The sequence below is a fragment of the Clupea harengus genome, unplaced genomic scaffold (assembly GCF_900700415.2).
Source record: "Clupea harengus unplaced genomic scaffold, Ch_v2.0.2, whole genome shotgun sequence".
NCBI lineage: Eukaryota > Metazoa > Chordata > Actinopteri > Clupeiformes > Clupeidae > Clupea > Clupea harengus.
In genome coordinates this window covers 17,937-42,531 of record NW_024879956.1, presented here as the reverse complement: position 1 = coordinate 42,531, position 24,595 = coordinate 17,937, and the positions used below count along the sequence as shown (strand labels likewise).

General features: G+C 38.6%; 2 protein-coding genes across 2 annotated transcripts; one reads left to right on the top strand and one right to left on the bottom strand.

The window, feature by feature from the left end:
- Positions 1-10,689: 10,689 nt before the first annotated feature.
- Positions 10,690-13,916, bottom strand: ubfd1 (ubiquitin family domain containing 1). The gene is made up of 7 exons (XM_042705775.1): positions 13,792-13,916; positions 12,639-12,920; positions 12,280-12,488; positions 12,105-12,170; positions 11,611-11,716; positions 11,418-11,500; positions 10,690-11,281 (listed from the first exon to the last, which is right to left on the bottom strand). Exons 1-7 carry the CDS (start codon positions 13,823-13,825, stop codon positions 11,171-11,173), a joined length of 891 nt encoding a protein of 296 aa, XP_042561709.1. The 5' UTR covers positions 13,826-13,916; the 3' UTR covers positions 10,690-11,170.
- A 301-nt stretch (positions 13,917-14,217) lies between these two features.
- Positions 14,218-23,796, top strand: LOC122130917 (UNC93-like protein MFSD11). Its single transcript, XM_042705774.1, has 13 exons — positions 14,218-14,881; positions 17,706-17,761; positions 18,551-18,658; positions 18,879-18,958; positions 19,517-19,613; positions 20,088-20,146; positions 20,456-20,600; positions 20,863-20,912; positions 21,004-21,069; positions 21,181-21,306; positions 21,864-22,038; positions 22,375-22,510; positions 22,845-23,796. Exons 1-13 carry the CDS (start codon positions 14,792-14,794, stop codon positions 22,992-22,994), a joined length of 1,338 nt encoding a protein of 445 aa, XP_042561708.1. The 5' UTR covers positions 14,218-14,791; the 3' UTR covers positions 22,995-23,796.
- The last annotated feature ends 799 nt before the right edge of the window (positions 23,797-24,595 follow it).

The following is a 24,595-nucleotide window of genomic DNA, read 5'->3' as shown; positions in this document are numbered from 1 at the left end:
AAGGAAAACTTTGGGATATTTCAACTTGAGCGCCTCCCTTTGATACTCGACTACAGTTTGACGTGCATGCTTGCTCCATAGAATTCCACTGCATAGCTGTTTTGAGGTTACCGGTTTTAGCATAGCAACAGTGGACCGATTTTCCTTAAAAGCAGGCGATTGTGTCCCTCTGTATATTTACTGTTATGGTCAAATAATTGGTCTGTGATATTATGTCCACATCCAGAAGGTGGTAGTTGTAAATCTGTTAGATGTGACCAAACTTGCTAGTAAACATGTTATTTACAATGTGAGCATTAGTTTACCAGAAAACTGTAAAGATCAAATCCGGCATCCAGCAGTCCCTTGAGTTTCTGCGCATCTTCCTGAGAGAATGCGGAAGCATTCACAGACCCCAGTCCAGCACAGGTTTGAAAGCTGTCAAATGAAACATTTACCTCACTGAGACTAAAGGAAATGTACTGACAGGATACTACAGGGCATTAAATCAGTAATTAAATAAGTAATTAGTAAATGGTTCCTACCTTTGTGTTTCCATATGCGTTTCTATAGACAAAATAGGGTGGAATATTTAATTAAATAATCTGGCATCACTTGAGTTAGAAATGCACACATAAAGCAAATAATATTAGCTCACACATGAATGATCTTACCATTCTTGCTGTCAGTGACTCCCTAAAAGATAAAACATTTTGTATTTTGTCAATTTAATATATGTATTGTTATTGTAATTGTAATAAGTATTATGTGTTTCAGACCCCTTTCAGACCATTTAAGTGGCTATTACATTTGTACTAAAGTAACAGATATATGCTAATATTTATAACTAGAACTGATGCAAATGAGGATTTGAACTGTTCATGAGTCATCTGCTATCAGGGTATCATGTATGAGACTATTATTTATAAATATCTCCATTTGGTTTGTAATCATCAACAACATCAACCAGTTTCTAACAAGCCTGTCATTATGTGTGTGTGTCCTCAGCTCACCTGTGCAGTCACAGTTTGGCACAAAACTAAAAGAAAGGCAAGATAAACATTACAGGAAACCCCATTTTATTGAATCAAGGTTTTTCACTTGAGTCAGAAATGCACACATAAAGCAAATAATAAAAGCTCACACATGAAGGATCTTACCATGCTTGCTGTCAGTGCCTCCCTAAAAGACAAAAATGTTTGTAATTTGTCAATCTAATATACAGTATGTATTGTAATTGTAATTGTAATTAGTAATCTGTGCTTCAGACCCCTTTCAGACCATTTAAGTGGCTATTACATTTATACTAAAAGCTCTGCTAAGTAACAGATATATGCTAATATTTGAATAGAACTGATGCAGATGGGGATTGATCAGGGTAAAATGATGCTATCAGGGATGTACGAGACTATTATTTATAAATATCTCCATTTGGTTTGTAATCATCAACAACATCAACCAGTTTCCAAGAAGCCTGTCATTATGTGTGTGTGTCCTCAGCTCACCTGTGCAGTCACAGTGTGGCACAAACCTAAAAGAAAGGCAAGATAAACATTATAGGAATTTTATCGAATCAAGGTTTTTCCATACCCTGTGATAGTATTTTGCGTAAAAGACAAAATGAGAATTTCTGATAGAATTCTACCTACCGAACCCCAAGATGGCAAAAGCGATGAGAGAGTGCCTCATCTCGACACAATGCCAGTGATTCCCCCTGGGATCACCTCAACACAATCTAACAAGGTAACATTAAATACAAGGAGCACATTAAATCCACTGCAGTATATTCAAGTAAATAATAAATATAGAGGTTGGAGACGTTTTCGTGAAGTGTGATGACTGCTTTTTTTGGAAACAAGATGTTTAGGACATCAGTCCTCCATTAGATGTAAGGCGATTTGGACGCTGTATGCCGAAAATATATAGTACATCTTTGCTTTCTTTAACCTAACTGTTACCCGCACACAGTGAACAAGCATCTATCTTTATCTATTTATCTCAAATTCTTCAACTTCCACCCTTAGCATAAAATATCATGAATGACACACCCAAAACTTTGAGTCCGTTGCTCAGACCAACCTTTTGAATCATTATAATGTTATCTCTTCAAATTAAGTCAAATGGATGAATCCAGCCCTTGTGAAATGCATTAAATCTCTTTCAGCATGAAAACACACCAGTGCAGACAAAGTGCAACCGTGGATTGAGATACAACTTATAAACATTCCTAATAGTTTGGAGAGTTCAGAACCTAACGGTTGCAGCATCACTCCATTTAACTAAGATTGTGTGTAGACATCCTCTTTTTTAACATTTATTTCAGCTAGTCAAGATTGTCAATATCTAGGTTAACTATGAACAATTACATTTACTGTGCAGTGTCTCATTCACTGATTATAGATCTTTTAGGCATTGTTATTAGGTATACATTTTTACATTTTGTTGCCTCTGTACTTGTACTCTGTGCAATGACAATAAATTGAATCCAATCCAATATAGTAAGTGTGGGTAGCTTTCATCAGCATATTAAATATATGTCTATTTAAAACAAGGAATATGTGTAGATTGGTTAAGAGGCTTACCAGGTAGTTGTTGGTATTCCAAATTGCAGTTGTTGGTAGCACTGCCTGTCAAGGATCAAGTGACACACCACACCAGAAAGCATCCTTTTAAAGGGGTGTGGGTGGGAAAACATGAAGTCTGCCTGAGCATGGCAGAAAAATAAATGGTGGGTGTTGAAATTCCTTACCTGTGTCACATTTTCTTTCGCTATATGGTGGCCAGTTCAAACCGCCTGTCAAACCTGTTCTGATCATCACTATGACATCGGATGCCAGAGGAGTGGAGCAAAAGTCATGGAAATCCTCCAAGTTTCAACACCCTCCTCAGTCTATGCTGGGTCTGAATATGCTGTCGTGGCTGAAAAAAATCTTCCGCACCTTTAAGATGTCAGAAATAAATAGAGGTGTGAAATCTGGACTCCTTTAACTTCATTCAATAAAAAAAAATAAAAAAAATGTATTCTATTCAAAGCACCAATATTTAGCCCTTTCAGACATGGTGTCCACATTTGTGGACGGTTAATTTAACTACATTTCGGGTTAGTTTAACATGATGTTGTTCTCCAAATCACTTAGGGGCAGTGTCAGTACATCTATAGCACTATTCTAACAGTAGTTACTATCTTGTATTCCAAGAATTCTTTGATTGCTGACACTCTCAATCCAAGATGCTTCAAAGAGGCCTATAGGCCTACACAGAAAATTGCGATGAACATGTCTGTGTTTTGTAGAACTAAATTGAGAGTAAAATGTAGGCTAGTCATTGTCCCCGCGGAATCAGACTGTAATCTGCTAATATATCTATTTTATACCTGATACGATAAATACTCTTTTCTGACTGGCTGTCAGATGTCCTCATATTTCTTGATGTCCATAGATAGTGTGTGTAGTCAGGCAAGCTAATGAATGAACAAAATAAACATATTCTCTCATTTTGCTCATATCTGGAGAACTTGCACAGAATCAAAAACAGCAATCACACAGAAATCAAAAAAGTCTGTCCTGTTGAACAGCATCAGGTGTTCCATTCACATGATTACATCTCCATTACTGAACAAATGTTACCAAGTTCTGTGACTTACTGTTGCCTTAACTGCTGTCAAATTTTCTTTTGTTCATCTACTGTAAGCACTAATGGCCCTAAGGGAAGTTTTTGGTCTGATTTACAACTATCAGGGCACATGGATAGAGATAGAAAAAGAAGGGGGGTTACAATCAGGAACATGTCAACGCATATCAGTATGAGCATGCAAGTATACAAGTGGTAAATGTACATAGCATACATAAATGATGATAAATGTACAAAACATGTAAAAGCATAACATGGTATATATATGCTACAGATGGAGAGACTACTGCAGCATCACACAGATAGTCTAGACTAGGAAGGGAAGAAAGCGACTAAGTGAGTGGGTAGAGTTCGGCTGCCAATACGCGTATATGTACTTAATGGATATGGTGATGAGCAAATGTCACGCTATAAGAGAATGAGAATAGAATATTTGAATAGAATAGAATAGAGAATATTTGGTTAGTGTGCCAATTTGACAAAACAGATACATTTTGGGAATTCCTGACTTAACAAATTGAATTAAGCCTCATCATCAAAAAAAGTGAACAAAGGTAAACAATGAACAGTAGGTATTATGACCACTTTATCTGTATCAGTATTAGCATGAACAATATGATTTAGAAGAAGGAGAGGAAGAGGGAGAGGGAGAGGGAGAGGGAGAGGCTGCCCGGCAAGGTGTATGTGAATTTGTTTTATGTTTAGTTTTTATGAGTTATGTTTAGTTACAGTTGGATGACATGGTGCATGCAGATTTTAGTTAGGATAGCAAAGGTGGCAGGATATAGCTGCCAGATGCTGTACCCGGGATAGAACTGTAGGGTGGTCAATTTCTTAGCCATATGTTAATATAAGGTCAGTGATGTGGTTGTGGAAATGAGTTGGCGTGTTTACATGATGGGAAAACCCAATAGAGTCTATAGCGATTGTAAGGCTATTATTTCCATTGTCCATGTGGATATTGAAATATCCCACTATGAGGATTTTATCCGAGTATACAACCAAGGTGGGTAGGAAGTCACATAATTTGGGTATAAAAATTCAGTGTTGGGGCCATGTGGTCTATATAGTGCATATAAGAGTGACTGACTGGGTCGTTTTCCAGTTTGGGTGTGTAAGATGAAGAACGAGAACTTCAAATGATTTGAATTCAAATTCAGGTCTTGGAGAAATACCTAAGGTGTCATGGAAGATTGTTGCTACTCCACCTCCATGTGGGGTATGTGGCAGTTAACATGGGGAGACTCGTTTAAGGCTAGGTATTCGTCTGGTTTTGGCCAGGTTTCAGTTAGAAAAAGTATTTCAATATGGTTGTCTGTTATCAACTAATTTACAAGTGCAGCTGTTGATGTTAAGGATCATATGTTAATGAGACCCAGCTTTAGGTTTGTACTGGTTGCATTTTGTACAGATATACAGTAGTTTTTATATTTATCAGATTTTCCTGTCTAATACCTCTATCAGTGTGATTTACAGTGTGCTTAGATGTTCTGGGTAAAAAAACAACATTTACTATGATTAAGTACGGACAGATTCTATCGGGACAGCAGAGGTTAGTATACGGTATATTCTTAATTGTCAGCATAGCCAGCGCATGGGTCAAGGTGCCGTTGCGTGTGGTGGTCCCATAAAGCATTACGTAGTTCACGGGAGAGGTCTCGCGCCTTGTACCCCAGACTTACACAGTGCAATACCAGGCGCACTAGGCGTGTTGTGGCAGTGACACAGACGCTGTTCTCCATCTCCTCAGTGTACCACCAAAATGATTTTGAAGCTGTTATTGTAAGGTACAATTGTTGCATAATGTTTAAAAGATTTGAAGATGTGCTTTGATGTAAAGTCTTCAATTCCTGCTCAGCTAAGTTTCTTGATATCCTTCACAAGATGACATTTTACACAACCTATAAATCATGAACAGTTTTCCACAATGCTTTGCTGCCTCTGAGTCATGCCATAAACATTTACATCACAATGGCAAAGACAACCATCCAGATAGAAAAGCATGGCATGACTGACATATTTGTACAGGTACTGAATGGATAGGGGACCCATGGCTGAAACCTCACATGAAAATGAATGGGTGTTCTTGTCTGTGACAGCTGCCCCGTAAAAAACCTGTATTTGTTTGTTCTTCTGCTCAGGAGATGAACCTTGTTTACCCTGTGGGAGGGTGTTTTTCTATTGTGTAAGATCTGTGACTCTTTTTAGATTATGAGATTATGATGCTTAGCCTCTGTGTGTTGTCTTGTACCCTCTCCTCTAATGGCATAGGGCCCAGGATATGAAGGCAAAGAGGTGGATGTCTAGTTAGGACTACTGGTCTTTGGATTTGTTAATTTGTTGTTGCTGTAAGTTTCCTAAGGTTGGGGTGAGGGTGAGGGTAACCGGTTAGGGTCAGAGCAGGGGTTTTCAACCTTTTGTAATTTAAGCCCACTTCTGATTGTTAAAAACATTTCCAAGGACCACCTTCCTAAATGAATGAGAATAAAAAACACATAACATGACAAGAAAAGGAGAACAAATAAACTGATCTGTAAATATGTGTTCTGCCACTAGCTGTAATGACCAAAATAAATATTCTTCTTACTCTCAGAGAGGCACTTGGGCTTGCTTTTGGGAAATAATTAGATCAAGTGGTGGTGGGATGGGTGAGAGGCTGAGAGGTATTGATTGAATTTTGGATGGCGAAAACGACAAAAACAAGTACACGTATTGAGCTAGAACGATATAACCGGGAACCAAAGCTTTGATATAGCTTATACAGATACTCAAAAGGCAATATTGTCTGCAGCGACATGGCTGGTGCAATCTGTAATAGCAGTGAGGGCTCGGTCAGTTTCATTTCATGTGAATATGGAGAGAAAGAGAAACGGCCAGCGCTGCAGACAAGGAGTGGCAGAAGAATAAAAAGCCTTTGTTGCCTGTCACCGTAAAGTGTGCAAAAACTAGACATACAGTAGAGCCTACCCTGCCGCTTAGTGGTGCGTAATATGACCACCACATACAGTAAAGTTAAAGAATGATTAAGAATCAAGTGAAATTTTCCGTTCCAAACAACAAACTAAAATGTTGTTGTATATCTTATTCTGAGTGAAAATGTAAGGAACTATAGTTTGTGGATGTGGCTACTGTTTTAAGGATGTCGAGTGAACATGAGAATGAGTGTGACTTTATAACAGATATTCTTGAGCTAGATTTGAGCATTTTGTAAAATTGACAATACACAAGCAATATGAGCTTCGTTGTATAAAAGTACTTGGCATTTATTTAAAAAGTCTTTTCAAGTATGCATATAAAATGTAGGATTATTAGTTGAAGGCATGAATATGTATGTTTATTTTTTATTCTCTCCCTTAGACACCTTGCTTTTGACTGCAGTTCTTTACTATTTTTTATTATTTTCAGTATACTTCACTTATGTTTAACCCACATCTCTGTTGTCTGCCTCTCTCTATGTTGCAGTAGGCCTACCAAGCTAACCGCAACATCTAAAATCAGAAGGTTTGGATGCATGTTAATATACAATTTGTCCCACAATCTAACATATTATTTAAGTGAATTAATTCAATAAAGGTAGTAATGAACTTCAGTAGGTTGAGGATTTTACATATTGAACTATTAAGCTAGGTTTTCTCAGCTCTGGATGTACATATGATAATGTCTTGTAAAGCAATGGATTCAAATGGAAAGTTACTGTAACAGCAATGTATCTATCTAAAATTCTATCTAAAAACAACAACAGATTCTTTCAATAGAAAACAAAGCAAACAAAGAAACACACAAAAGAAATACCATACAATTATCCACCTGTAAAACAAACACTGTCTGTCTGGGTTACCAAGGAAAGGTTGAGATGGCACTGCATAATAAAAACATTGTTGAATGGAATTCAAAAGAAGAAAAGAAGTGAAACTGAAGGCCACAGATATTTCCTAATTGTCATGTGACGAGTTCTCTGGTGCTCAAGATAATTCATACAAGTATATTAAACACCCTCTTAGGCACACATGTTGAAGATCTCCTTTTGTGCGCACAAGATCATTTTATAATAATAGACTTCTCTGTGCCTTATTTTTTTGTGTAGTCACAAAATAGCGACATGTGTTATTATGTACTACAATAGTTTACAGTCTTTACAGTGCAACCATTTTTTTGGCCAGTGTTTCCATTGGCCCATTTTTGAGGGCCAAGCTGAAAAGCTGCGTAGACACCCAATGTGTTTCTACCTTTTCCTACTCATCTTCATCATTTTCTTCTTCTTTCTTCTGCCATTGGAGTTTATGGCAGCCCCTTGAACCGTGTGGTAAAACGTTTTGAAGTTTGGGACACTTCTTTTCACCAAGTTTAATGTTTTCACCTCAAGCACTCTTGCGCCACCAACAGAGTCAAATTTGGAGGTGTGTTAACACATGTAACTTTTGAACCATGTGCCCGATTTTCAAAAATGAGGTAGTTGTATTCCTTGGATCAAGCTGAGCTTAAGTCACCCCATGACGTCAATTTCCACCATATTGGATTTTCCGCCATATTTTTTTCACAGATTTTGTCCAATCATCATGAAATCTGGCACAGATGATTTTTAGACCAAGCCTCACAAAAGTTAATTATTGGCTTTTCGATTTGCAAAAGCGTTTGTCAATCACAGTGATAAGTAATCAGGAAGTGATGTATATCTATGCAACGCAGGTTCTGCGTCATTTACCAATGTGCAAAAGCAATCGTCAGCAAAGCCACAAACAGAAAGTAAGATCATATCTAAGCAACTGTTGAAAGTTTTGACACCACACTTGGTATGTGGACTCAAGACCCCTTCCTATGGTTGTGCAAACAAATATGCTATTTGACCACTGGGGGTGCTGTAGTGAGCAAAAACATGTTTTTCCTAATAACTTCTCATGTGTTGGCCTTATAAAAATGGTTATGTCTGGTGATATTTTGGGAGATCCCAAGGCTAGGACATGACAACCTATCATGTCGACTAAATTCATGTGGCCGCCATATTGGATTGGATTGATCAAAAACCTTTACATTTTCAGCAGCCACAAACCTTGTTGAATCTTCACCAAATGTGGCGCTGATGATCTTCAGACAAAGCCTCACAAAATCGGTCAGACGGACTTTTTATTTTCAAAACCTCTTGTCTGGTACAGCCTTTCTAATTCGTCAGCGAAGCGGCCAAACAGGAAGTACGCTCAAGTCTCGGGCAATCTTTGTTCAATTGACATGAAACTTGCTGTGCGTGCTTACAGCCATGCCCTTGACATAATGACATCAAGTTTCCTGGGCTGCTTGCCCCCCTCATCGCTACCTGCAGCCATATTTTATGAGGTTTTTTAAGGCAAGGGGACCATCAACATCATTAGCTTAGCTCAACCTTTCAGACTGTAGCCGTATCTATTACCGCGCACTTTACGAAGTACACTGCAATACAGTGCGTAGTGCACCCTAAGCACTTGCATCTGTAGTGCGTTCTGTCGCTGATTAGTGTTGTCTGAAATGGAACACTGATTGACGCAAATGTGCAAGCCTTTTACCCATAAATCTGTGCGCCAGCTTCCTCCGGCCAACTGGAAATTTTAAACAAAGATGGCGGCCCAAACTCCGCTGACGGCCGTGTTTTGTATGTAAATGTACATCTTTTGGCGTTTTCTTGCTTAGATTTTTCAAAAGTTACCGAGAAATAGACACTGTACTATCAGATATTACAATTATTGTAACCAGCAATAATGGTTGAAGTGATTTGCGAGGCGTCAGTCAGCCAACTTTCCAAACTGAAAAGCTGCCGAAAGGACTCCTCCTCTTCCGCTACGTAGCCAAGATGGCGCCCGTTTAGAGCCAGTAGTGTACATCGTTTCACACTGCATTTTTTACCGTTTGCAGTGCGCCATCCGGGTACTTTCAGCACCCTGAATTCGGCTGGTTCTGTCAGTGTGAACGCCCTAAACACAGTGTTTGAAGTGCACAAATGCGCGGTAATAGACACGACCTTAGTCACTTGATGATCCAATTCATATAATGCAGAAAACAGCCATAATTGTAAAATCAGACCCACTTCTCCAGATTGGGGCTGAAATCATTGGGCTCTGGTCACTTAAGATTGATTTACTCATTATGCTATTTTTTCTGTAGTCAAGGTGTCATGAATAATACCAATCTGCACTTTCAAAGACATAAATGTATCATTTCATCATTCAGGATGTATTGCCATATTTTCTATTAATGAGAATCAAACCAACCCACTGAGCCATAAGACAATCCATCATCAACAGTGGCATTAAAGGCAAATATCTTGCTTGAATTTGATTAATCATTTAAGGTTTGAATGGTATAGTGCACATGTGCTCTTCCCTCAGCACATGGCAACATGATGGTGTTGTGATTTGCAACAGAAGAGTTCCTAGTGAACTTTCAAGAGTCAATTGTTGAAACTTTGAAACTTACAATTGTCAATGCCCTAAACCTTATAGAAAAGTTTTGAATTTCAGACCCCAAATCAATGCCCACTAAACAAGAAGTTTACATTTAGTTTTTGAACAGATATCGTCAGCTGTCAATTTGCATGGCTGTCAGTGATGTGGCAATTGTAAAAAATGAGGGTATATGAAAAAAGAGTCCAATATAGATTTTGACCCAAACAAATTGCATGTTAACATTGAAGGGCATTTTTCAGTGTAGCAAGAGTGCATCCTTACCATTTCCCTGCATTTGGTATTCCCTGTTTTTGTGCTATATGATATATAAAATGCATAACCTGACAACAAGGGATGCACACTTGGTACACTAAAATACAACACACAACAAGGCAATGCAATTATATGTGCAAAAACAAGACACAAATTGGTCATTTTTTTCAATCTCTCATTTTAGGACGACCTCAGAGTTACAATAACAAATTTGGGCAAATGAAACATGAAGAACTGAATGATTCTTCACACTGTGAGATCCAAGTGAAACACTGAAAATGAAATTCGATAATCAAGACACTTTTTCAGAATATGTTTCTCATATATTTTGGTGACTAACAACTGTTGATAAAGTTAAATGATTGATGCAAAGAAGTCAAACTGTCTTGATATCAAATATGATAATAAGCAGGGACTCTTTATGTGTACACAGTCTACATTACAGGAAAAGCAGAACCTTTAGCAGGGGTCATTGTAAACGGCAGTCAACTTTGGCAAGCTTGCTTGGGTTGTTGCACAAAAAGAAAATACTAGATTGATTATGTCCTTGTGCATGGTTGTGTTTTCCTTAAATAACTTTTATTCATTTCAGAATATCTGGGAGAAATGTACAATTGTACAATTCGTACAATTGTTTCTTGGATTTCCTTGGGTTCTCTGTCTTTTTTTTCTTCTTTTTTTATGTTTTTAACGGTTGCTGTCACTTAGTGCAGTTTAAACCCAAAAGAGGATTTTGTCCACCAGCAATCCTTCAGTTTGCTTTTTTTTTCTTGAATGCATCAAAAATTAAAGTTCTTCAGGACATGTTATAGTCTCCAGTTCTGATTTCTCAGTTTTGTTCTGGATCCCAGTTCTTCAGTGTCAGTTGAGGAGGCACATTAAAAATACTGCCACTTTCCAAGGACCGTGTCTTTGATTGCATCAACAAATTGTGCAGGCACCCAGTAGACCCAGTATTGAGACGCTTCTGTTGGACCCAGCTGAAATGCCTGGTAATAAAGCCAGAAAAAAAACTCTTGATTCACACATATTGTTAGGTACACATATTTCTTTGAAAAAATGATGCACTGTTCAACTACTGAAATAATGAACTAGAGTGGTGCTTCAACAACAAACATGACATACCATCATGTGATAGTCGTCATGGCCTTCGATTTGTTCAGTTACCACATTTTTAATAGAACCCATGGGAATTTTCTCTGTTCGTTCTGCAAGAGAATATAAAAAAAAAGAGACATGGCAAAGACAACATTTAAACTGACTGTTGACAACGATGGCACTGTGGTTAAAGACTTTTGTCATGATAGCACAGCATCACCCTTCGTTCCGATCCAGATCTGATCCTGCTCCAGTTTGAATGTGAGCCGCACTTTGCCTCCGGACTTGTTGTACATTCCGGCTAAAGGCACCGTTGGTAAGCGCTCCTATTTTAACAAATGAGACATCACTCGCTGGTCATTAGTGGAACAACAAGGGAGCCTTTCAGAAGCCCCCTTCCTCTGGCTCTCCTTGCACGGACACAGAAAAGAGGATGGGTCAAGAGGCAAATGTGGAAAAACTGTGGGAATGAAAAATTGGTTCTACATAACGTAATGTTCATCTACACTTTATTTGGGCAAGGGTCAGACGTAAACTGAAGGTCATTCATGAATGTTTAATTTACAGAATTAAGCCAGGAGAAATTACACAACAACAAACCCAAGACAGCCGGGCAACATGGCAAAGAAGTTGCCCTTGACAACAGATATGACAAACAGGAGTAACAAACTGTGGCTGACCCAAAAGCATTTTTGGTAGATCATGCTCACATACCTTTGTTCCTTTCACAGATGGCATAATATCATCAGGTTTGCCTTTATCCAGTACTTTTCTGTGTTGCTAAAATAGAACAAGAAATTAGGCAGATATGTAACTGGAAAAGGTCAGTCTCCCTCCAACAGCAGAGATGATAAGGCCTGGGGTAAATCTAAATCTAAGCACAACTTACTTTTTGTCGACATAAAGGTTCTTTTTTATTCTCTTCAGCTTTCACTTCTTGCTGAATAACTTCTTTTGGTGTGTTTACAGCAAGGACGTCATTTATCGTTGAGCCAACCACCATTATTTTTGCCCCATTCGTTACTTTGATTTCACGTAGCGTCTTGTCTTCTGGTAGCAGTCCTTTGTACATCACTTTCTGCATAGCAGGTGGAAGACCTAAATACATGCCAAAATACAGGTTTATGGAACTACCCTCTGGTTTGTTTTGCTCACCTATCCAAGACAAATCTATATTAGATTAAGAAGACATTTTCATCCAAGACAGGTAACAACATTATATATATATATATATATATATATACTTACCAGTTAAAGTATGAATCCTCTCTTTAAGTTTGGCTCCAGTTCCATCCAAAGGGATTTTAAGATCATATTTGTTCTTGTTCCAAATAATTTTCAGTTCTACCATTTCTTTCCCCTCGTCAGAGTCATCTCCATTACTAACATCGGCGACCTGAGCTGAAGAGTTTTCCCCATCTGTATGAGATGCTTGTTCAGTTCCTGCTTCTTCCCCTTTGCCATCATCCTCACAGAAAATGTCTGGGTCCTTGACACTGACTTCTGCTTCCATGACTACACCTTCACTTCCTGCCAGTGAATAGAAGGGAAAGAATAAAGGCTGTACTGCAGTATTTACAGAATCTCATCTGTTGGGATGAGATGCCATTACCGAATGATACTTAAAAATAAATAACTACTCATGTTGATACTATTGATATTTGTACAGTTTTCAACGCATCCTATATTTCACGCAAATCTCACTTAAGGACGTAACAAATGTAAGGCTACAAGTCAGCTAGTCTCTCTAAATAACATTCCCTGACAAACTTCAAAGATGACACAGGGGAAATAGTGCTAACTATGATGCGGACAAGTTTGTTCAGCTTGGCTAGGAAATTTCAGTTGGATACAGACACATTTCATAAACTATGGTATTGGCTTTAAGATAATGACCTGGCAAATATTTACACTGTGGTCGTCATACGGAGAACGTTAGCTGACGATTGTAAGTTAGCTAGCCCCAAAACTGTCATTCTGACAACCAACAGCAACGTTACCTGCCCGATCAGGGAGCAGCACAGCACAGGGCAGGTAGGAACTAACCATTAGTTATTTTTTTCCCTTTGTGTAATTTGCTAAATGCAACTGACATACTGCATGTGACCCTATGTGACTCGCACTACAACAAAACCGAAAGCGCTAGCTAGAACAGCAGCAATGGATTAGCTTGCATGCTAACATTGACTATCAAGCTTGCCAGCTAGCGCGGTTATGGTATGTTCTAGATGTTACCCAATAAAGGTGTAGTTTCATGTTCAAATCAAATTGACAAGTTGAATTTGCATCCACATTAACAATTAAATATAGCACTTTGTGTAATTTAATACATAACTGCTGACCATACACTTCAAACCGAGTCAAAATAACACATAACAAGATACAGTTTCCAAATACCCACCATCCTGCGCCGCCATGATGATTGTGTACAACATGAGGATTGCCTGATGGGAAAGAACGTGCTATAACCAATTGGACTAAAGGGTGTCCGTACAGAATAGGCGTTTCTAAATGTCCCTACCGCGTTGTACAAACACATACCACTCGGTATTCCAGACGTAGCTTGCTAGCTAGGCATAGTTAAGCATTATCATAACCTATTATTTCAGTTTTGGTCTGCTTGTTTGGAGTGTATGTGAAATAATGTAACAGTATTACCAGCTCGGCACATTTTTGGATAGCGAAAGATTGTCAGGTTCAGTAAACTATCGATAAGTTACCTAAATAGGATAACGTTTGCCGATACTTACGTTACTTTTGCCAACTACCTAACTCGCTAGCTAACAACGTAACTTTAACATTACTTATAGTTTGCTAGCTTAGAATAGTTATAGTTATAGTTTGCTAGCTTAGAATAGCTTCATTTATTTAAGTAATTTTGCTCTTCCTATCTTTAAAATACGTTGCAATTTATCCACGTGATGGTTCCACTATGTTGGTTGTTGACTTTGAAGCCACCCCTATCGCAAACTTCGAATTGCGTTAATGTGACATGGTGAGGTTAGAGCTAACATTAGCTAACACTTGGTTGTTAGTGAAAATAAATCTTTTCGCTGCTGCCAGTGCTGTTTACTTATCACGTGGTGCTGATGCCATTTAACTTAACCAAAAACATCAAGTCTGTGTGGGTCACGAGAAACATTCAGTTTTGTAGTCAGCGTGTGTGTGTGTGTGTTTGCCAAGGACTTCATTCGGGGGCTGGAAACTCAGATGTGGAATCGGATCTGGACAAGGAAGACTCCCCTCCCCATCAAAAAATTGCTTTCTTTAGTTAGCTATCGAAACGTTTGCCTTAATCACGACATCGATAACTATATGGGACAGTTAAACTCCCGGAATGTAACTGTAGACACGGACTAAATTTAATCCCATAGGAAGTTCTGGAGTTGAATGTTTTTATCATGGCAGACCGCAGAGCATTTAATGTGGTCGTTCTTGGAATAGGATTTCTTTTTATTTTTACTGCCTTCACAACCCTTGGGAACATCGAGGTAAGTTATATGGACCAACTTTATGCCATGTCAATAACAAACTCTATTTTAAATGTCAGCTTTATTATTTTCACGCAATTTAAGTGGGTGGGTCAAGTCAGCAATGCGTGTTAGCAAATGATTTGCTACTGTTTCGTAGTTGATGTATTCACATTGTAGAGATTTTTTTTAAAGTAATTTTATAGGCTATAAAGTATAATATAAGCATTTGGCATATAGAGGATACACGAACAGCGTACCTTAACATTGAGCTTTGAACTTGCAGAAGGTTCTTGCACAACTGAGTGAGTCAGGACATTTAGCCAGCCAGCTACTACACTTAACTGCGTTTGCATGTGTCGTGAAGCATGAATTAGTTGATCAGAACCCGGTGCTGGAGAAGTTATTACTGTATTATATAGACTTATTTAAGGTGTAAATCACTGTGGTATTTTTCACATGTTGCATCTTTGGAGTTACCAGTCTGTGAAGAGTATTGTGAATGGTTACTGGGTCAGGCGCATCTCGTGTTTTTAATTTACATCCGTCAATGAAGCTGGGCGACTGACTGGAAAATTCAAATGTCACACTATTTTTTTCAAATCGACGCATTATGAGGCTTTGAGTGCACAGTTTAACAGGGCAGTCGTGAAAATGATAGGCTTCACTTCGATTAAGCTACCTCAAATCAATTGAATTGACGTCACTTATGTGTTGACATTCCACAGCAGTTAATATGGCGCCCAGTAGCAATTTCTTAACAGATGTGTATGTAGCCTGCACTAATGTGGCTGCAGGGGTGAGTAGGCATACGTGTCTTATCAGGGTTAAGGGACTGTGAAATCTGCGCAACATTTCCCCGATCAGCTGTAATTACACCTTATACCACGTTCTCCATATTCTGGTAAAGATATTCCATGAATTTACTTCAGCTATTTTTTTTACCTAAAAGGGGTTATTTCTATAGCTATACACCTTAATTGGTTAAGGTGTTGTGTAAAGTATCCCTACACTGTTACCATCCAAATAAATATATCAACAGTAAGATTTATGCTTAATGAATAAAAAACATAGTAATTCATGGATTTTAATGTTTTCTTTTGTGATGATACTTAGACCTTGTGGTTTATGCATTCAGATTCAATGACAGATTGAATGGCCATGGGCTATAAATGGGAAATCACTCCAGTTATAGATAGCCTAGTAACTGTACACAGCAGTCCAGCAAGTAGGATATATCAGCAACCTATTTATGTTAATGTCATTACATGAATATATTCATTGTAGGAAAACTAAAATGAGAGCGGTTCTGATCTGTTGAATGATCTAAAGGTTATGAATATGAACTGTTGTGTGACTACTGGTCAGCTGCACAGTTGGAATGAACTAGTGTCCATCTCTTTGTGAACTGATATATGTGTTGTTCTTCATGTACACCATGTAGTGGCTGAGGATATGCAGTAGCTTGATAAGAACATCGGAAGGAGAAAAAACTGAAGTGACTTTGGAGGTTAATGCCCTCTGCTGGTAATAAAGTCATGGTTACTTTCTTAGTCTTTGTTCTGTGTCCAGGTCATACTTGGCACCATCAGAACCCAGCATACCAGCTTGGTCATAAGGGTGGCAACTAAAAACATGGTAATAGAACAGATGATGCCACCATTTCAATAAAGGGCCATGGATTTCATGATTTATTGCTGTGGCTTAAGGCCTATAACGGAGTCACTTTTCCATTGTAAGCACAGTAGAGAGGATCTCTCAATGGCAGAAGGTAGGATTCTGCTCGGACCCATGAATCATATTACATACCTGGGTGGATCTCTTGTTGCAGAGGTGAATTAAAATGGATGTCCAAGTGCATCAGTACACGCTTGCCTGGGCATTGCTCTTGAAAGTCACATCTGTTAGTTAAATCTAGAATGAAGGCCAGGGAATAAGCATAAACAGCACCTTTCAACAATTATACTCCATCTTAACAATGGCCGAACATATGAGGTACCAAGCAAAGCAAGTTTGCATATCACTGACATTTGCCCACCATTAGGAGTCGCCCAATCCTAATGAGAGGACCAGTCTCACGGCTTGGTGGGGCAAGCCCACTGCGGGCATCCCGTGGTGTCTAGTTTGATGGCATCTAGTAACTTTCCTTCACACAGAGGGCAATCTCATGAGCATACCGTGTGTGATTAAGGATGATTCTTGCCAGGGGGTAAGAGAAAGAGCCCCTGTCAAACCTAGTTGGACTTCCACACAATGGCCCATTGTGGCTCCTTGGTGGAAACTACTTTTCCATCATTGATAGAGACCTAGATAAACAGTTCACAAGGCTTGGGGAGAAAATGACTTAGAATGTAGTGGTTCATAGGTCTTGAAAGTGTTAGCCATTGGGCACCAAACCTTAAGAGGCAGTTTTAAAACTAAACAACTATACCTATATAGTACCCATGTTCTGCTCTTAGCAAGTTCTCATCTGACATAATTGAAAGATAAAATGTGTATTGGGCTGTTTACTCCACTATGTGGCAACCTTGAGACAAGGTAATAGAACTGTGTAGAATTAAGAACATCTTTATTTCCATCAACTGTGTTATATGTTCTTGTGTGTTTGGTTGAACCATTATAACAGTGAAGTTGTCTTTGTGAAATTAGGGGTTCAACATATCAGAAAAGTAAAAAAAAAAAATAAAAAAAAAAGTGTATCACAGTAAGATACCCATGCACTTTGTCAGTATGTTGATATGTTAATATTTGACATTGAGTTTAAAAAAAAAAATGCACTATGATCTTCAAATTAAGTAACGTATTTACCCAATATCTCTCTCTATCTCCCTGTCTCTCATATTAGCAAACAGTACTGAAGAGCCTTAAAAATGACACATTTGCTGGAAGTGGTTACCACAGGTAAAGGCCCAACTGCACTTGCACACAGCAGTTCTTTAAAAACATGGTTTACATTTGTGTGGCTGAAGTCTGAGTGTATGGTGCCATGTCTGGTCATGACCTGGCCAGGTGTGTGTTCTATTGGCACCTCAATAGATTACATGATGGATGTTTGTGATAAACAACATATACATAAACAATACATAGTTTAAAGCATAATCACTAGGTTTGGGAAGAGGTACTGTTTATGTCTGAATAGCTTCACTACAGAATTCTCAACCCTTTGCTGTTTAATTTCTTGCCATAATGGTGTACAGATAACAATATGGGGAAGAAAAGGCCTTATCTTCAGAAGTTATTTATTGCACAGGAGGTTATTGGTTATTTTAAGTCCAGAGGACAGTGGAACTAAGTAGATAACAAATAACAAGTTCTAAGCCATCTGTGCTTTCCTTTTGTAGGTCTACACAATTATCTGTATGTGAGCAATTATCTGATCTATGAGCGGTACAGAATAAAACCCATACCCATTTCAGACGTGGATATGGGGGAAATAAAAATATGAACTGGTTCTGAAAGCACAGCTGTCAGTGTCAGTGAGTGGAGTTTGACTGAAGGAGGACTACAGGCACTTCACACATGGTAGATGTTACTGCTCTTAAAGCACATGAAGGATGTTTACAGTCAGTGTTGAGCATCTCTCTATCTGAATGCCCTTTAGAAGGTCATATGTGTGAGTGTCACACATGGCAAGGCTGAGGCATAGAGCTGATCGGTGACGAAGGCTTGTCGCTTCTTTCATTTTTGCAGCCTCGGTATCATTTATGGAGTCTTTTCATTCTCCAATTTGCTGGCACCTACAGTTGTGGCAATCACCGGGCCTCAGCTGACCATGTTTTTAAGTGGCATACTGTACAGGTAAGCATGTCTTCATGAAAAGTGATATTTCAAATTTCAGTAATATTAATATCATGACTGTGAATTTGGGTTTGATAAATAGATGGATACTTTATTTATCTTGAGGGAAATTTTAGAATGTAGAAATTCAGAAATACAATTTGTGGTTATTGCACAGATTGTAAACATGGTCTTGTACTAACCAACAAAGAACAACGCTTAATTTTGAATGTCTTTGCAGTGGCTACATAGCTGTGTTCATCACTCCTTACACGTGGTCCTTGTACTTGACCTCGGTGCTGATTGGCATGGGAGCTGCTAGTAAGTTTGCTGAAAATGTACTCCTATTGTTGCGGGGAGGGAAAACCATTTGTAATAAACCCAGGGCCTGCCTGTACTTGTGTTTTATGGTTTTATTTGTCTTGGGGTTGTTTGGTCAGTGGGTTATTCAGGCCTCAATAGATGGAACTTGTTAATGAGTAACATAAGAAGTACCTGGCAGGGAGCCACAGTATGTTGTCATCGTTGAAGTGACCTCTTTTCATTTCATTATCACAGTTACTGCTAGAACTCGCTGAAATCAGCTATTTGTGGAATAAAACCATTGTACTATATACTGTTCTTTTCTATGCAATAATATTGCTGAAATATTAATCAGTTGTATTAACAAGAAATCGTAATAGTCATTAAACAGTAATTTGACAGATAAACCCCTTCATCAACTGAGACGGAAATATAGATTAGTTAAGAGGAAATAGTCATAGATAGTCCTTAAAAAGTCCTTAAAGATAGTCATTAAATAGTTCAATAGTCAATTTTCCTCTCTTTATCAACTCACTGTGACTGTCTTTAAACAGTTAACCTGTTTCAAACCCTTAGTGCTTTGGACCGCTCAAGGACACTTCCTGGTTGATAACTCGGATGCCTCCACCATAAATAGGAACACTGGAGTGTTCTGGGCACTGTTGCAGTGCAGGTATTGGTGCTGCTTCACTAAATACAAACTGGAGTTGACATATTCTGGTGCACAAAACTAACAATGCAATACAGTAAAGTAGAGTTGGTACATCGTTTCATACGAAGTTTGATGCCCACTGAAGTTTTGGTGATGTATCTGTGTCCTATTAAATGATTTGCAAGCCTCACTCTGCCCTAAGTATCACATACTTTTGTTTAAAGTTTATTTGGGGGGGGGGGGGGGGGGGGGGGGCAAGCCCTGGGTTCCTTGTACACCTAGGTCAAACATGGCAAGAGACGCTGATGCTACTGTTTGCACAATAGCTCCCCCTAGAATCATATGCTTTTAAGATTATTATTACATTATGTAAGTTAGTGTTTGTGAAATGCATACAATGACTCACATAGTGACTGTTTAATGTTTCAGAACAGTTTTTGCCATTTTTCTCCTGAATTTTCCGAGCAACCCAAACATGTCTCTTCTTTTTTTCAGTATGATATTTGGAAATCTGTATGTTTATTTAGACTGGAGAGGAAAAGATGAAATCACAGGTAAGATATGTTCTGGTTTGGTATGGTTTGTTCTGCATAGTGTTGTGTGTATGAATAACTTGTGGTTGACATAATTTTTCTATTAAATTTAAATGTAACTAAATGAAGGCCCTTGATGTAGGTTTTTTATTATAAAATAGCTGTTTTAAATGTATCTATAAATGTAAAAAAAAATATGATAGACTGGACTGGAATAACTGGAAAAGTAAAAACAAATAAGTAATACAATTGCAAAATAACAGCTTTAATTCTGTGTGAATGTCTGTGTTGTGTTCTGTATCCCTGTGAATGACGTGTGGTTCCTCCCAGACGAGAACAGACGGACCATGTTCATATCGCTGCTGGTGGTCTCCGTCATCGGCACCTTGTGCTTCCTCACGTTGAGGTCGCCCCAGCATCACGAGGAGGTCATCTCTGAGGAGGAGAGCCAGAGCTTGCTGTCCAAACACATGGTGTAAGGCCCACCCCTCACAGTATTCACTGCTGCTGCGTAACACTGTCATTCTCCAACATCTGGCGATCAGGTTGTGGCCTGTGGTGTGTGCAATGCTGAGACAGTCCCCCACTGAGCTTCCTGGGGGATGCTTGGGCGAGAAAAGCCTCAGCCAAAGAGACCAAATTTGGAAATGTTGTGGCTTGAATTACTTCTTTTCTTTTGCTACATGACGCACTGGTGTTTCTCTGGAATAACTCCTATTGTGCCCTGTTCTTATCAGATACAAGCAAAGAGCCAACTCTGCTGTGAAGGAGGCCAAGTCAGAGTTCAGTGAGTCAATACAAGTTTACAGATAACATGCAGTAATACAGAAAAGAATATGCAATTGAAAAGAATTTACATCTCTTTGTTGCCCTCACAGGGACAATTCTGTCGCTGCTTGGCAGCAAAACCATACTGCTCCTCAGTTGCTGCATGGCCTACAGTGGTAAGCACATGGTGTTGATATATTTTAAACGCATCCAGAACTCACACAGTATGCATGAACAGCTGGCTCACCATTCGTTCTTATGCCGAAACCTGTGTACCGTCTTTGCAGGTCTGGAGCTTTCCTTTTACAGCGGTGTGTATGGCACCTGCATCGGGTCCACCACCCACTTTGAAGGCCAGGCCAAAGGCCTGATCGGTCTCTCTGGCATAGTGGTTGGAATTGGAGAGATTGTGGGTAGGTGTGTGTGGTCCAGGGCAGGGCAGAGTCTTCCTTGAGGAGAGCCATAGTGTGTTTGGGCACAGTAGATATAGTAGAACAGGTTACATAGCTCACATAACTCAGCTAGTGGGAACAAGTCAAGTCAAGTTTATTTATATAGCACATTTCATATGGCATACATAGACACAATGTGCTTTGAGTGGAGGGATGACATTAAATGATCTAAAATAAACAAACACACTTAGCAAAATAAAAATAATATATATATATATATATATATATATATATATATATATATATATGTATATACATGAAAATAAAAACAATAAAATGAAGTGTTAAAAACAAAGACCTATAGTCATGAATTAAAAGCTGAAGAAAATAAAAAAGTTTTTTAATTCCCTTTTTAAAATTTAAAACAACAGGTGTGTTTATCTGTATTTCACATGACCATATTCCAGCTAAATTAATTTGAAGATAATCCCAAAAGTAATTGCCCTTAAAAGAAAACATACACAAAAAGTGCCAAATTGTTCCATCGTGTTGCTTAGAGACATCCTCTCATCCCTTAGGTGGAGGCCTGTTTGGCTTGGTGTGCAAGAACAACCGTTTCCGACGCACCTCGGTGGTCTTCCTCGGGATGGTCGTGCACTTCGTTGCGTTCTACCTGATCTTCCTCAACATCCCGGACGACGCCCCGGTGGTCTTCTCAACAACCACACAGCGCCGGCCTTATCTAGCCCCTAGGTATGCGGTCATTGTTATTCTTATCGTGTTCGAGGATTTAATAGATCTCCTCCCATATGGAAAAGTTCTGTAAAAACATATAGGAATCTCACATGTCATAATGGGTAGAACATGGGTATAACAGTTGCATGATAAATCTGTGGTAAAGAGCTTGCAAATACATTTCATACTAAAATGGATTAATACCCTGCAACATACAAGGTAGGTCATATATATATAAAACATTTATACATTTCTGTTACTATATGGAAGGGGCCCTAGTTAATACCCTGTTATAGCATATATACTATAATTGGGCCCTCCCCTGTTACCTGGGTGTTCTTTTTTTTTTTTCAGCGTGTCCATTGCACTGCTGTGTAGCTTCTTACTGGGCCTGGGAGACAGCTGTTTCAACACGCAGCTGTACAGCATTCTTGGACGTGTGTATGCAGAGCAAAGTGCCCCTGCCTTTGCCATCTTTAAGTTTATCCAGGTAAATGAAGAATTAGCCAACTGTTTTGTTTATTCATTTCTATTACTTTAGCATTTTTTTAAGCTCAGATGCATCAAAAGTTCACCATAGGTAAAGCACCAAAAGTAATGATGGTCAAATTGGCATAGGGTGTGAATCAATTATATAGACACATTGCAACAGTAACATAGACAGTACTGACAGTCTGCTATCTAGTAATTCATCAGATTTAAACAAGAGCGCAGCCATGCAATAGCGAATACCTTCATTTAAATCCGAATAAACATTCTCAGTGGGTGTTGAAGTTGTTACTGATACTTGGTCGTCTGACAAACTCCATCTTTTCCCTCATCAGTCCATCTTTGCAGCCATAGCCTTCTTCTACAGTGGCTACCTGCTGCTGAGTTGGCAGTTGCTGCTGATGGTGTTGATGGGCTTCACCGGCACACTCTGCTTCTTCATGGTGGAGAGGATGCAGAACACTGGGGACCTGCAAGAATATTAAAAACAACTGCGCCCATCCAGCGCTTACCTAAGTAAAAAGGACATGAATTCATAGGCATCTTTGGCACACTAAAAGAGCACTTGCACTAATTTAGTACGAAAGCCTTACATAGCAGTATCATGGCAGTATAGCTTTGTTATTTGTGGTATTTTACTAATTGTGTCTCTTGCCGTTTGAGATTCAGTTTCTCAGAGTTATTTTTTTTTCCTCTTGTCATTGTTATGACAAAATGAACTTTTCAGAATAGGTGTTTGTTGGTTCTGCTGTCCTTCAGCATTTCTCTCAGGGGTTTTATTCATACCTTACTAATTTCTGCAGGCTCATGTGCATAATTTAACTTTTAATATTTATCTTTTTGTTATACAGTTTAATTTGCTGACTGTAATTGTTTTGTCTTTTTATGCAAGCATGATTTTATACCGCACAGATGCACTACAGAAAAAAGCAGGACTGAAAGCCATACCTGCCATTGAGTCAGTTGGCAGAAACAAAGAAACTATGCGCCAATAGCAAATTCATATCATTGATGTAATTTTTATCTGCTTTTCTTTGATTTATTCATTTAAGTGCCTTTATGAAAAGTGTAGTTTCTCAAGAAGAGTCAAACATAAACAACTCACCATACATTTCCTAAAAAAAAGAAAAGAGTATTTCATTCTGAATCAATGCTGCCCATTGTATTTTACAATGTTTAATGTTTCATTCATTGTCAAAAAAAAAAAATCCAAGTGGTTTGTTCATTTCTCATTCATTTTATATGTTTTATATTATGCTGGAATAAAACCATTCATTTTTCAATGACCTACATAGTAATATTCATTCTATGAATGCATTTAAAATGTAATTTTATTGGCTTGTGACAAAAGACTTTACTCTAAACCCAAAGAAATGTGCCACAGTGAAAAAAAGAATGATCAAGATAAACATACACACCTGCGTCCAGAAGGTGGGGCCATTCATTGCAAACACATGGTGCTTTCTAAACAATCAAATAGCCGGTGGCATCTGTTCTGTTTTCCACTGAATGTCTTTCATTATTGATGGAGAAGATAATGTGTTTTATTTACAGATACCATGCCCTAGAGACCACTGGGAAGAAGATAATATTTTTCTTATAATGAATAATGGTATTCAGGTGCGTTTGAATGGTTTCCTGGTACACTGAACAATGCGGATTAGGATCACACATGTTGCTGTCTGCTGTGATGCCTCTAGCCTGGAGGTGAATGACACAGCAACTTCAGAAAACAGTCATTTATACTATGTCCAAAACCACTGCAGGTCTCTATGACGTATGACTTGCAGAGGTATAAAACCTGTGTGATGTTGTTGTGATAATTCAGAAAGTACTGAAACCTTTCAGTCAAGCCCAAGACAATTCTCTCCAGCTCACATCTTTATCTGAACATTGTGTTGGGTGAAAATGTCCCTATCTCTGTGGCCGCTGACTTTTACTTCCCCATTTTCTCATCTTATCTTACACAACACTAAAACAGCCACGTGTAGAGACCAAGCAATCTCGTCTGGGTTTGTGCAGCAGTGGGTGGGACTTCCTTGGAACCGATGCTGAGTAATACATGATGTAAAGGCATTCCTGGATG

Bases quoted from the DNA above. Each gene is read 5' to 3' on its own strand.
- ubfd1 (XM_042705775.1), bottom strand. From the start codon at position 13,825: ATGTTGTACACAATCATCATGGCGGCGCAGGATG. The intron at 12,921-13,791 runs GTGGGTATTTGG...ATTCACTGGCAG, and splicing joins CATCATGGCGGCGCAGGATG to GAAGTGAAGGTGTAGTCATG. The intron at 11,282-11,417 runs GTATGTCATGTT...CTTTATTACCAG, and splicing joins ATGACGACTATCACATGATG to GCATTTCAGCTGGGTCCAAC.
- LOC122130917 (XM_042705774.1), top strand. From the start codon at position 14,792: ATGGCAGACCGCAGAGCATTTAATGTGGTCGTTCTTGGAATAGGATTT. The intron at 19,614-20,087 runs GTATTGGTGCTG...TCTTTTTTTCAG, and splicing joins TGGGCACTGTTGCAGTGCAG to TATGATATTTGGAAATCTGT. The intron at 22,039-22,374 runs GTATGCGGTCAT...TTTTTTTTTCAG, and splicing joins CGGCCTTATCTAGCCCCTAG to CGTGTCCATTGCACTGCTGT.